This window comes from Dendrobates tinctorius, unplaced genomic scaffold, assembly GCF_039654945.1.
Source record: "Dendrobates tinctorius isolate UK_male_01 unplaced genomic scaffold, ASM3965494v1 ptg000058l, whole genome shotgun sequence".
Lineage (NCBI taxonomy): Eukaryota > Metazoa > Chordata > Amphibia > Anura > Dendrobatidae > Dendrobates > Dendrobates tinctorius.
In genome coordinates, this window is record NW_027361726.1 from 23,678,660 (window position 1) to 23,691,604 (window position 12,945).

A 12,945-nucleotide genomic window follows, 5' to 3' on the forward strand; every position below is an offset into this window, starting at 1 on the left:
TATTGTTGGAATAAAGTTATTGTCCTAGAGAATCACTAATCACCATGCAACAAGAGCACAAACAATAAGGGAAGAGCAGGGTTTCAGTTGGAAAAGCTCCTGTACACCCAACTAATTGGGTAAAATGTAGAAATCCAAGATCATAGGTCACTAAAAGCATGAGGGAAAGGGAAGTGTAGGAGTGGGCTGATCGTTACAGAAGAAAACAGCTGGATTCTTCAGCTTTCCCGGTGGACGCATGCAGCAACTTCTTATCCCAATGGCTGCAACTGATTTTATTACACAATGAGATCAGTATAAAAGCTCTGTAATTTTCACATCTCCATAATCTTTTACAAGAGCTCTATTTGCAGTCAGTTAGAAGGGTATCCTTTATTTACTCATTGACTCCTATTGTGATTCACCAACAGCAAGCAGATTTTGGAAACTGTCAAGGGCTGATAAAGTTACTTAGAATTTGAACATTTCGTCATGTAGGGACAGTGACACTCAAGTCTACTGGCAATGTTTGGTATTGCAGCCAAGCCTCACTGAAGTGAAAGGGACAGAGTTTCAATATTTGGCTTATAAAGAGGCCGGACACAAACTCCACCATTTCTGCGTTTCGCTCATCCAGCAGCTGTTCCTCAGCAGCAACAGGATCTCATTTTCAACTATGACATGTTGGACAGATCCAAAAGGCAGATTACCACACATCCCCCAGCAATGATGACCACGAGGGATGCTTGTTTTTATTTGGCTTTATTAATTTCAGTTGCAATACAGGACAGCCATTTACTCTATCCAGGTCTTTCGTTTCAAGGCTTAGCGTGTTTTATTTTTCCCTAAAGTGCAAGCACAGATTTAGAATTAGCACAAGCTTCCAGTCACACCATGGTAGAATGAGCGCAGGAGTGCCCCGACGTCCACACTGTCATGTTCACCACCAACAATGGCCTGCAAATGAGAATGATGGGAACTTAAATAGCAGGAGACTCCTTACAATCCTTGCCTGGGCCAGTCTACCCCACGTACCACCACCATGCCCAATGCACAGTCTAATCTTTGGAATACTGCAGCTCAACTTATTAAAATGGTGCCAAGGAGGAAACAAAGTTACAAATCGGTACATGAAATGCAGACTGGCAGCATGTCTGCTAAATATCATCCCCTCAATACCAAAGCTCTTGCCAGAACCATATTGATGGATGGTGGAGGACAGAATATAGCACGTGGCTGTATATAGAGCTTTGCAGGCCGTGGCTGCAGCCACATATGGCAGAATCTGTCACACCTGCCGCTGGTCTCAAAGTGACTGCTCACACCTCAAAAAAGCCTGAAACATTTTACATTTATCCACTGCATACACAACTAGGTCCATAGTAATCAGTGCAACATGTTTTAAGTCACACAGCCAGCACATTGCTATACAGATGAGGAAGCTTGAGTCAACCAGCACAGTGAGAACTCTGGACCGGAGACCAAACGATTCTTCTGCAAAACACGCCTCACCTACTGGCCACCATCACACCCCTGTGCTACCGGCAGAGACAGCTGTAAGCAATGCTCACCGACTAGTTACCTGCTGTTGCTCTTGCCAAACAATTCACACCTTTAGTCCTCGGTTCATAAAAAGAAAAATCCAGATTATCAGCCAAAATAAAAAATAATGAGCCTTAGTTTCTGTACAGTATACTTGTGCATGCAAATAAAAGGCTTGTCCATGTGCTACGCATTAAGACTAGAAGTCAATGAAAAACAACAGAAGTGATTCTCAGCAATATAAAATATACGCTCGCTGCCCAGGGGGTTCAGACCCGTCACCCATCAGAAGACCATGTACAAAGCTCACTAGCAGACTACAAAGGGAGAAGACACTAAAAGGATGCAACTAGGAGGATGGCAAAGCAATGAGAAGCACTCTGTACATGGGTGGATGAATAAATAGTAAAAAAAAAAATCTATTGCGCTGTTTTTTTAATTGGAAAAAAACTTAGCATTTACGACTTGGAATGGACGTTTGTTTATTTTTTTTCTTCCTTAAACAGCCTCGGTCATTGTGCTCAAGTCCTACAATGATTTTAGGAATCCGCTGTCTCCAAGTTCGGTACATACATTTCTTTTATTTTCTTTGAAAAGGACGAGTCCAAAGCTGCTCCCAACGGTGAACGCTTTATCAGAATCGTAAATGGCACAACACCCGTCTCACTCAAGTGCAGCACGAAACGAGAACGTTAAACTGAGATTAGAACAGGCATGCCATCCTCGGGTAGTGTCATCATCTCAGTACAAAAAGGATCAGTCAATTAGGGGAAGGAGGGCTTCCAACATCTGTATCCATCAGCCATACTGCTGCATACCATCCTGAGGTATAAACCAATTTTAGAGTAAACCAGCTATGACAATTTATACTACAAATTGAAACTCGCCACAGAGGGCAAAATAGCTTTTACAATTTTTTTTTTTTTACATTTTTTTTCTTGGTTTTAAATACAAAGGTTTGACTGTGCTCAATTGTCAAGCTGCATGCATGTAAAACTGGCCAGCCCAAACAGTAGAGTAATCATTAGCAAATGGAGCTTAAAGGAGTCCTCTAAGTGTTTCCTTGTTGTTAAAAGGTAGTAGGAGTATCAAGATACTGTAAAACTGATGTTTAAACTCATCTTTTGTGTTTGTTTTTTGGGGACAGGACCACCAACCGTTACATGCAGATTGTTTTGTGGACAGAAGGTTTTCTTGACATTCAGTTTTGCTATACAGAAACAGAATGAGTAAATGAACATTTTTGCAAGAGGTAAGTAAAAGATTCAGTTTGATTCTTCTAGAGGGTAAGATTGGGGACAATTCTTCATTTTGCGGTCATCATCTGTACGAATTCTGGAAAGAAAAACAATGGAGGGGGTTAGTCGGATGGTGTATGAAGAGAGATGTCCTGGTCCACCCGAGATGGCTGTCAGCATGCATTATTTTGCCCAAGTATTGACTTTGTACTTCTGGGACTGCACAAGTTTTTGGAATGTGATCAATATGAAAAGTAACTTTGAAACCGGCCATTAAGAGCTGAATATGACTAACTGGGTAAGCGACATTATACAGATATCAATATCAAATCTGCTTTAGGCATCAGGAAACTACAAGATATTGCATTGCCTCAGAACCTCTTTAGTAGATGAAACCTGACAGGCCACGATGTGCTGTATGGAATATAAAGAGTCAATTTTCTCTGCTCCATGTATGTCATGCTATTTATGGGGGTTCCTAAATTATTAAGCCCATTCTGCAGCGGTAAACTAAGTCCCCCATTTCTTACCTTCGTAGTTGACCTGTCCATCTCCATCTATATCAGCTTCTCTGATCATTTCGTCTACCTCTTCGTCTGTAAGTTTTTCCCCTAGGTTTGTCATTACGTGACGGAGCTCTGCTGCGCTGATGTAACCATTGCCGTCCTGTAGAAAGAAAAATCAGAAGTCTCCATCAGATCGTGCCCATCTATAGTTTGGCACTATGTGCAGACAGAACGCTCTGGGATCTGTTACCTTGTCAAACACTCTGAATGCTTCACGGATCTCCTCTTCGCTGTCCGTGTCCTTCATTTTTCGTGCCATCATGGTCAGGAATTCAGGGAAGTCTATTGTGCCGTTGCCTGGATAAGAGATGGTTAAACATGAGGAGAGTGAGGACATTTTCCTGAAGGTCAACCACCTAAAGGCTCCAATGTTTAGCAGCGAAAGACTGAGCAAACTGAACTCTGTGCAGAACCACAGCCTCTTACTGCAGATGACAGTGCCCTTGGCAGCCGTTCTGATAGTGTCTGCATCACTCCGAGCCCCTGGCCATGTCTCGAACTTGGCGTTTCATAAACAAGCAGCTGCATCCAACTCCCCCAGGAGTTATGTTCGGTGCAAGTGCCACTCCACTTGTGACTGTCAGCACTGCAGCCGTGCTAATGATTAAGAGCAGAGGGCTTAGGTGCCAAGTAGACACCTTCCTACACTTGGAGCATTACAGCACTGTGCTATTACTCCTAGAGATGTCAGTGCCTGGCAGCTAGCACACAGACACTAGTAATCAGAAGTCATGCAAGCAAGGAGTGTACCACTTTAAATTCAAAATGGAAACTTTCTGTTTCACTACAAAAAGCACATGGCATTTTGTCCCTCACACCCAGACATCTAACCAACGAATGCCATCACTGCCTGTTATTAATACGTTTATGTGACTAAGCCAACAATGCTGGAAGCACCTACAAGATCCAATTATTCCTCCGAAAACAGCCATTAATCAATCGGCTACAGTAATTAGGACATCACTTACCATCAGCATCTACTTCATTGATCATGTCCTGCAGTTCAGCCTCTGTCGGGTTTTGACCAAGTGACCGCATGACTGTGCCCAGCTCCTTGGTGGTAATGGTGCCATCCCCATCTTTATCAAATAAGGAGAAAGCCTCCTTGAATTCTATAAATGAGAAAGAAAAATGGGAAAGCAGATTAAAAACTATACATGGACAACTCACCTAATGGATATCTATCTATCTATCTAGATGGTGGCCCAATTCTATTGCATCGGGTATTCTAGAGTCTCTTTTAAAATAAAAAATAGTGATATACTCGCCTTCCGACGGCCCCCAAACTCTCTCCTCTCCACGCTCCTGGCATCTTCCAGTTCCAGTAATGCTTTGCGCGAAACACCGCTGATGACGTCGCGCTCTTGCGAGTGTAACGTCATCTTCAGCCCTTCTCGCTAAGCAATACTGGAACTGGAAAAAAACCCCGGGCGCGTGGTGAGAGGAGGGACAGAGTCCGGGGGCCGTCGGAAGGAGACTATATAACTATTTTTTAATTTAACAGAGACTCTAAAATACCCGATGCGATAGAATCGGGCCACCATCTAGTGTATTATACTCCTGTTACACCCGGAGCTGCTGTCACTGTTCTGCTGTTATCTAATGTATTGTACTCCAGTTACACCCAGAGCTGCTGTCACTGTTCTGCTTTTACCTAATGTATTGTAGTCCAGTTACACCCAGAGCTGCAGTCACCATTCTGCTCTTACCTAATGTATTATACTCCTGTTACACCCAGAGCTGCAGTCACTTTTCGTTTGTTACCTAATGTATTGTACTCCAGTTACACCTAGATCTGCAGTCACTGATCTCCTGTTACCTAATGTACTCCTGTTACACCCAGATCTGCAGTCACTGTTCTGCTGTTACCCAATGTAGTGTACTCCAGTTACACCCAGATCTGCAGTTACTGTTCTGCTGTTACCTATTGTATTGTACTACAGTTACATCCAGATCTGCAGTCACTGTTCTGCTGTTACCTAATGTACTCCTGTTACACCCAGAGCTGCAGTCACTGTTCTGCTGTTACCCAATGTAGTGTACTCCAGTTACACCCAGATCTGCAGTCACTGTTCTGCTGTTACCTAATGTACTCCCGTTACACCCAGAGCTGCAGTCTCTGTTCTGCCGTTACCTTATGTATTGTACTCCAGTTACTCCCAGAGCTGCAGTCACTGTTCTGCTTTTACCTAATGTATTGTAGTCCAGTTACACCCAGAGCTGCAGTCACCATTCTGCTCTTACCTAATGTATTATACTCCTGTTACACCCAGAGCTGCAGTCACTTTTCGTTTGTTACCTAATGTATTGTACTCGTTACACCTAGATCTGCAGTCACTGTTCTCCTGTTACCTAATGTATTCCTGTTACACCCAGAGCTGCAGTCTGTTCTGCTGTTGTTACCTAATGTAGTGTACTCCAGTTACACCCAGAGCTGCAGTCACTGTTCTGCTGTTACCTAATGTAGTGTACTCCAGTTACACCCAGAGCTGCAGTCACTGTTACCTAATGTATTGTACTCCAGTTACACCCAGATCTGCAGTCACTGTTCTGCTTTTACCTAAAGTATTGTAGTCCAGTTACACCCAGATCTGCAGTCACTGTTCTGCTGTTACCTAATGTATTGTATATGTACAGGACTGTGCCTGTGTAATGAGCGACGCAGCAGTGATGCCTTTAACGGCTGTAATGTGCCTGTACAATAAGCGATGCGGCCATGTTGCCGCGACGACTAAGCGACTGTCGCTGATAGGCCGCGACCAATCAGCGACGCAGGATTTCGGTTACAGACAGGCATGATAAGACATATACATACACACTAATATATATATATATATATATATATATATATATATATATATATATATATATATATATATATATATATATATATATCCCATGTCCAAACCCCAAGTACAATAATTTGCCCAAGTCCATCCAAAAGAGAAAAGCCCCAATCTGTGATAAGATAATGGTTTTGTACTTACTCCAGCGCTCAAAGTGACCCAGGACAAGTCATGAAAATTTAGCTGAACATTACAAGTCTGTGCACGAACCCTCTGACTGCTGAAGAAAAAAATGCCTACATTCCAGTTTGCCTAAATTTGAGAGTAATTCCTTGGCAATGAACCTCTGAGGTATTGAGTAAGATGGAGACAGCCCTGGAGGCTTGGGTACAGTCCAGCAAGTGACAAAAGCATCCTCAGGAAATTAAAGGGTTAATGCTTATCCTTCAATGTAGAATTGCTCTGGTGGTCTCTGTTGAGAGGCAGCACATGCCCCTCCCCCCCCCCCCCCAAAAAAAAAAAAAAAAAAAAAAACTGCAAACAATGCAAAGAAGTGATTTTCCATACAGACTGCCCAATGGAAAATTGTAAGGTGAATGGCTGAATACCCATCACCTCTCTGCACTTGGGCCTTACGTGAAATATGACCAGGGGCCACAGCTGCATGGAGTCTAAGCATTAATATTTTTCCCCCACACACCAGCTACATACTAATAGGCTAAATTGACTCCTATTAAACTGGCTCCAATGTAGGTAAGCAATTGTAAGCTTTTGTGAGCAGGGGCTGATGGACCTTTAGGTTATTCCATAGTTCTGTACACAGCCCTTGGCTAATGTTTGATTTTTGCAGCAGTGCAGGTTGCAAATCTGCTAAGTATTCACACGCTGAGATTGTGCAGGCAACTCCAGAAAATGTCATAAATGCTCCTCTTACGCAGTAGCACACGCAGATTTATGTGCCGTATAGTAGCCGGAGGAGCGAGAGCTAGAGGAAGAGATTGATGACAGGCAAGCTCCGCTTTTTAAACAAGCTTAGTCACAGCCGGATAACAAGCAACTGAACAGCCTGCAAACCAAATTACCCTGGTCGCTGGAAAAAGTAATTACTCACCAGCAATCTGCTCTTCAGTCAGCTGATCGGCCTAAATAGAGAAAAATAATGTATGAGAGACAGAAGCAATGCATGATGTAGTGATAACATAGCAGATCTATGAGTACATTAGCTGGGCATGCCTAAAAATGGAAGGGGAGGGTGGGGTGACATTCTCTGCTGCAAACCTGCAGGACCAGCATTGCAAAAACACTGCACACGGCGATGCAAGTTATTTACTGCAGCTCCATAAAATAAATGTTATATAATACACACCCCATGGAGCTGACATGATTGACATAATGGAGCTAGAGACCACACTACACTGCAACTGAAGAAGCAATGTCCCCATATCCCTCAGGTAAGTGGCAAATCCTAAAATCTCCACCACAAATCAGCAGACAAGTTGTCACAGCCATGCAACGTGAGCAGTCTGCAGGGAGGAGGGCAGAGCAGAAAAAGAGATCCCTAGGAGAATGAGCACATCTGGCTTATGGATTCACTGCATGTTGCCGACACCGCTTCCAGGATTTCTGTATCTGGTATAAGAGTATGTGCACACGCAGTGAAATCTGCTGCATTTCCGCAGCGGTTTTGGCTCTGTGGAAACGCAGCAGATTCTGCTGTGTTGTACAGTACCTTTATTTCCAATGGGGAAAAAAAAAAAAAAAAAAAAAAAAACGCTGTGCACATGCAGCGGATTTTTCCGCGCGGTTTTGCTGCGGTTTACAGTCCGCAGCATGTCAATTGTTTGCTGCAGAAATGCTGCAGTTTTACACCTCATCCATTAAGAGGTGTAAAACCGCAGGGCAAAACCGCAGATAAACCGCAGGATTTTTGTCCTGCGGATTTACCTGCGGTTTTCTCTCCAAAATCCGCACACCCAAAAAACTACGTGTGCACATAGCCTAAATGAGGTGCAGGTTACCTGCACCTATCACACAATGATGTGATTTCTGTACACAAGTAATGTTTAACTACATAATGCCAGGTATCACTTGTCATTTTCACATCTAGACAGCGTACAGCTGGGAGAGACCATGAAGCAGTTCTGCACCAGTCTACAACCTGCAAGCACTGAGCCCCCTTGGGGGTCCCCACATGTATATTTGCCACCATTTCTCTACATGTGCTGTTACCCAAGTCCCATATTTGGGGCATCTCCCTGCCTTTTTATAGGGCTATACCAGGGTTTTAATGCTCTATGGGCCTTTTTCTAGGCTGCTGGCTGCTAACATGACATTTTACATTTTTCTGGTTATGTAAGAAATGCAAATTAACTAAAAACACAAGGACCCTTGGCCATAAGTAAATCACCCCATCTACCTTTAAAGGCATGGCGTTCGCCCCCCAAAAATGACAAGCTTTAAAGCAGGCCAGGCACAGCTGAGAAGCCCAGAACCAGAAATGTTCCAGCGAAAGGAGATGAACATTTGATTCCTGCATTGCTGGAGGAGATTTAAGATCTCTGCACACAAAATTGAATTATACCGCAGCTGCAGGGAAGCAGCTTTACAGCCACGTTCTGCAGAGTTATTACAGTGGGCCTGCAGGTTGGCACCACAGACAGCCAAGTGCCAACACATCATAAATCCTCCATAACACCACAGCAGAACAGAGGACACTCAGCATCTGTACAACAGCAGCAATCACAGGGCGATACAGCAATGACTGGCAGTGGCCCACAGCCTTCCTTCCTGCTACAGTTAGGCTATATAACCAGCACTGTCCAAAACAGAGAACGACCCAAACAGTGAACTGATAGATCCAAAGTTGTGATAGTCCGGTTATATCTTTTTTTTTTTTTTTTTTTCCGTATATGTACCTACCTACTGTCAATGTAATGCCTTTATGCATCTGTACTTGTTCCTGCCTTGCTGCTGCAATGCTCGGAGTTTCCCCATGGTGGGACGATTAAAGGATTATCTTCCAGGGGGCATACCCATCGCCAGCTCCGGACCGTTACAGGGGGGGGCATACCCATCGCCAGCTCCGGACCGTTACAGGGGGGGGGCATACCCATCGCCAGCTCCGGACCGTTACAGGGGGGGGGCATACCCATCGCCAGCTCCGGACCGTTACAGGGGGGGGGCATACCCATCGCCAGCTCCGGACCGTTACAGGGGGGGGGCATACCCATCGCCAGCTCCGGACCGTTACAGGGGGGGGGCATACCCATCGCCAGCTCCGGACCGTTACAGGGGGGGGGGCATACCCATCGCCAGCTCCGGACCGTTACAGGGGGGGGGCATACCCATCGCCAGCTCCGGACCGTTACAGGGGGGGGGCATACCCATCGCCAGCTCCGGACCGTTACAGGGGGGGGCATACCCATCGCCAGCTCCGGACCGTTACAGGGGGGGGGGCATACCCATCGCCAGCTCCGGACCGTTACAGGGGGGGGGCATACCCATCGCCAGCTCCGGACCGTTACAGGGGGGGGCATACCCATCGCCAGCTCCGGACCGTTACAGGGGGGGGCATACCCATCGCCAGCTCCGGACCGTTACAGGGGGGGGCATACCCATCGCCAGCTCCGGACCGTTACAGGGGGGGGCATACCCATCGCCAGCTCCGGACCGTTACAGGGGGGGGCATACCCATCGCCAGCTCCGGACCGTTACAGGGGGGGGCATACCCATCGCCAGCTCCGGACCGTTACAGGGGGGGGCATACCCATCGCCAGCTCCGGACCGTTACAGGGGGGGGCATACCCATCGCCAGCTCCGGACCGTTACAGGGGGGGGCATACCCATCGCCAGCTCCGGACCGTTACAGGGGGGGGCATACCCATCGCCAGCTCCGGACCGTTACAGGGGGGGCATACCCATCGCCAGCTCCGGACCGTTACAGGGGGGGCATACATGTAACATTACAGACCAAATCCAGAGATGATAAATGACCGCAGCAGTGACACGGGACCCCAGGGACTATTCCCGAGACCTCCGGGCTCAGAGCGGATGTACAAGTCTATAAACAATCATGTAAGAAAACGGCAGCCGTAAAAGAGGTTCTGCAGCTGCCGCGCGCCCACGGCGCGATCCGCGGGAGCGCGCAGCAACCACAACGCCCGCACACCCCAGAGCCCCGCCCCCGGGAGCAGCGCCACACAGCCGGCCCGCAGGACGGAATAAACCGGGAGAAAGCGACGCCGTGAGGTAAAGCCAGGTCCGTACAGCGCTGGCACAACACCGCTGAAATTATAGACACCGAGAGGCGGCTACATACCATGGCGGTGAGGCGGGAGGACTAGGTGTCCGTGTGACAGGAAAGGCCGAGAACGTCCGCACAGCACGCCGAGCTCCACACAGTGCTGATGGTGTGAGGTGAAGCCGCAGCGCTTTATAACCGCGTATCCCTCCGCCAACGGCCACACACCGCCAGGGAGCCGGGACTGCGCCAAAGACACGCCCCAATCCACGCCTCTGCCACTCACAGCCATTGGTGTAGGCGGGGCTACGAGTGTACGCCTGAAGACAGCGGCAGTGAGTGGTCCGTCACCTAGGAGACCCCGAGTGCCTCACAGCAAGACCACCACAGAGGAGACCCCCCAATTACACCAAGACCACCACCAAGGAGACCCCTGACAACACTAGACCATCATCGAGAAGACCCCTCACTACACCAAGGCTATCATCGAGGAGACCTGACTACATCAAGACCACCATCAAGGAGACCCCCAACTACATGAAGACCACCACCAAGGATACTCCCCTCTACACCAAGACCATTAACGGGACGAGGCTTACTTATTCAAACCTGTGAAAATCGATTGTGTGCCCACTTTGATGCCAGTTCTGGTGCCAATAACCCATTTGGGCCAGGCTGGAGGGACTTGGGTTTGATGCAGGGCATCACTGTCTGTGTGGTCTTAGTGTGATTTCAGTGGCCCAAAGTCATTAAACCCTTTCATTAATGCCCTTTGGTGCCCACTTTGATGCCCATTTTTGTGCCAGTTTTATAATTTTTGATGCTGATTTTAAGTGTATTCACATCAGGGCACCTCAGTGCATTGGTTTTTTTATTATTGTGTTGCTTTTTTTTGTTGTTAAATCTGTAAAAACAAGAAAAAATTGCCGAATAAGAAACCAACTTCAGCCTCGTTAGGGACACCACACTTCAGTCCTCAGGAAACCCCTAGCACATCATCCATAGACCCCCAGACTACGCCTCTGAAGAGACCTCACTTTTGCATTGCGGACATCACAGACTGAGACCTACCACAATTTACTACGGAGATGCCCAAACCCCGCACTACTCCAGTCTGCACCTAATAGACCCCCAAAGTTATGAATATACCACTCTGCACTACTGAGATGTAAGGGGCTGTAGAATATGCTGGCGCCATAGAAATAACTTATTTAAAAATATATTATTACGGAGATCTTTAGAGCCTTTACACCTCACTATGGCCCAGCTCCCTGAATATACCGCACTGCACCACTGCCACCATCATCTATACCACACTGCACTACTGACAACTGTGCCTCATGTCTACACCACATTGCACTACTGAGACCCCTGACTAATGTCTATACCACACTGCATCACTGAGACTCCTACCTGATGACAGTCGCTTGACTGCCGACTATACCACACTGCACTACTGAGACCCCTGCCTGATGTCTATACCACAGTGCACTGAGACCCCCGCCTGCTGACTATACCATACTGCACTAGAGACCTCTGCCTGATGTCTATACCAGATTGCACAACTGAGATCCCTGCCTGCTAACTGTAATAAACTGCACTACTGAGACTCATGCCTGCTGACTATACCATACTACACTACTGAGACCACTCCTGACTGATGTCTATACCACACTGCAGTACTGAGACCCCCTGCCTGTTGACAATACCACACTGCATCACTGAGTCCCCAGCATGCGGACTATATCATACTGCACTACTGAGACCCCTGCCTGCTGACTACCGTACTGCACTACTGAGACCCCTGCCTAATGTCTATACCACATTGCACTACTGAGACCCCTGCCTGCTGACTATACCACACTGCACTACTGAGACCCCTGCTTAATGTCTATACCACATTGCACTACTGAGACCCCTGCCTGCTGACTATACCACACTGCACTACTGAGACCCCTGCTTAATGTCTATACCACATTGCACTACTGAGACCCCTGCCCTCTGACTATAACATGCTGCACTACTGAGACCCCTACTGACTGTACCACACTGCTCAGCTAAGATCCCTGCCTGATGTACGGTATATACCAAACTGCACTACTGAGACTCCTGCCTGCTGACTATACCATACTGCACTAGTGAGACCCCAAGATCAACATATGTCCTTACTCATAACCATGGGCACTTCACATCACAGTAACCAACCATCCCATAAGTGTGTAGACGGGACAAAGAAGAGATACCCAAAAAATTAAAAACAATTTATTACATGCTTATTAAAAATACAACAATAAAAAAGCAAAATGTCATTTACGGGGACGCTGGAGCACACCAATGTAATAATCCTTGATAGGGCGAATAATAACAACAATCCAAAAAACGTGTATAGTAATACAGGAGAGTAGTTAGCAATCATAGGCTTGCATACAATTATTATGATTCAATACAGCAATCAATAAACAGAGCTCAAGATGCTACCATATCTAATATATAAAGCTCAAAGTGTGTGTATGCGTGCGTGCGTGCGTCTGGGATTGGCATCCGCACCGACGCAGCTACAGCTACAAAATTTGGCACAGTCACACGTCTGGACC

At 46.7% G+C, this 12,945-nt stretch overlaps 1 protein-coding gene across 1 annotated transcript; it reads right to left on the bottom strand.

Moving 5' to 3' along the window:
* Positions 1-725: 725 nt before the first annotated feature.
* On the bottom strand, positions 726-10,576 carry CALM1 (calmodulin 1). Its single transcript, XM_073578182.1, has 6 exons — positions 10,430-10,576; positions 7,223-7,253; positions 4,294-4,437; positions 3,516-3,622; positions 3,290-3,425; positions 726-2,856 (listed from the first exon to the last, which is right to left on the bottom strand). The coding sequence occupies exons 1-6, from the start codon at positions 10,430-10,432 to the stop codon at positions 2,828-2,830; spliced, it is 450 nt and encodes a 149-aa protein (XP_073434283.1). The 5' UTR covers positions 10,433-10,576; the 3' UTR covers positions 726-2,827.
* Between the last annotated feature and the right edge of the window lie 2,369 nt (positions 10,577-12,945).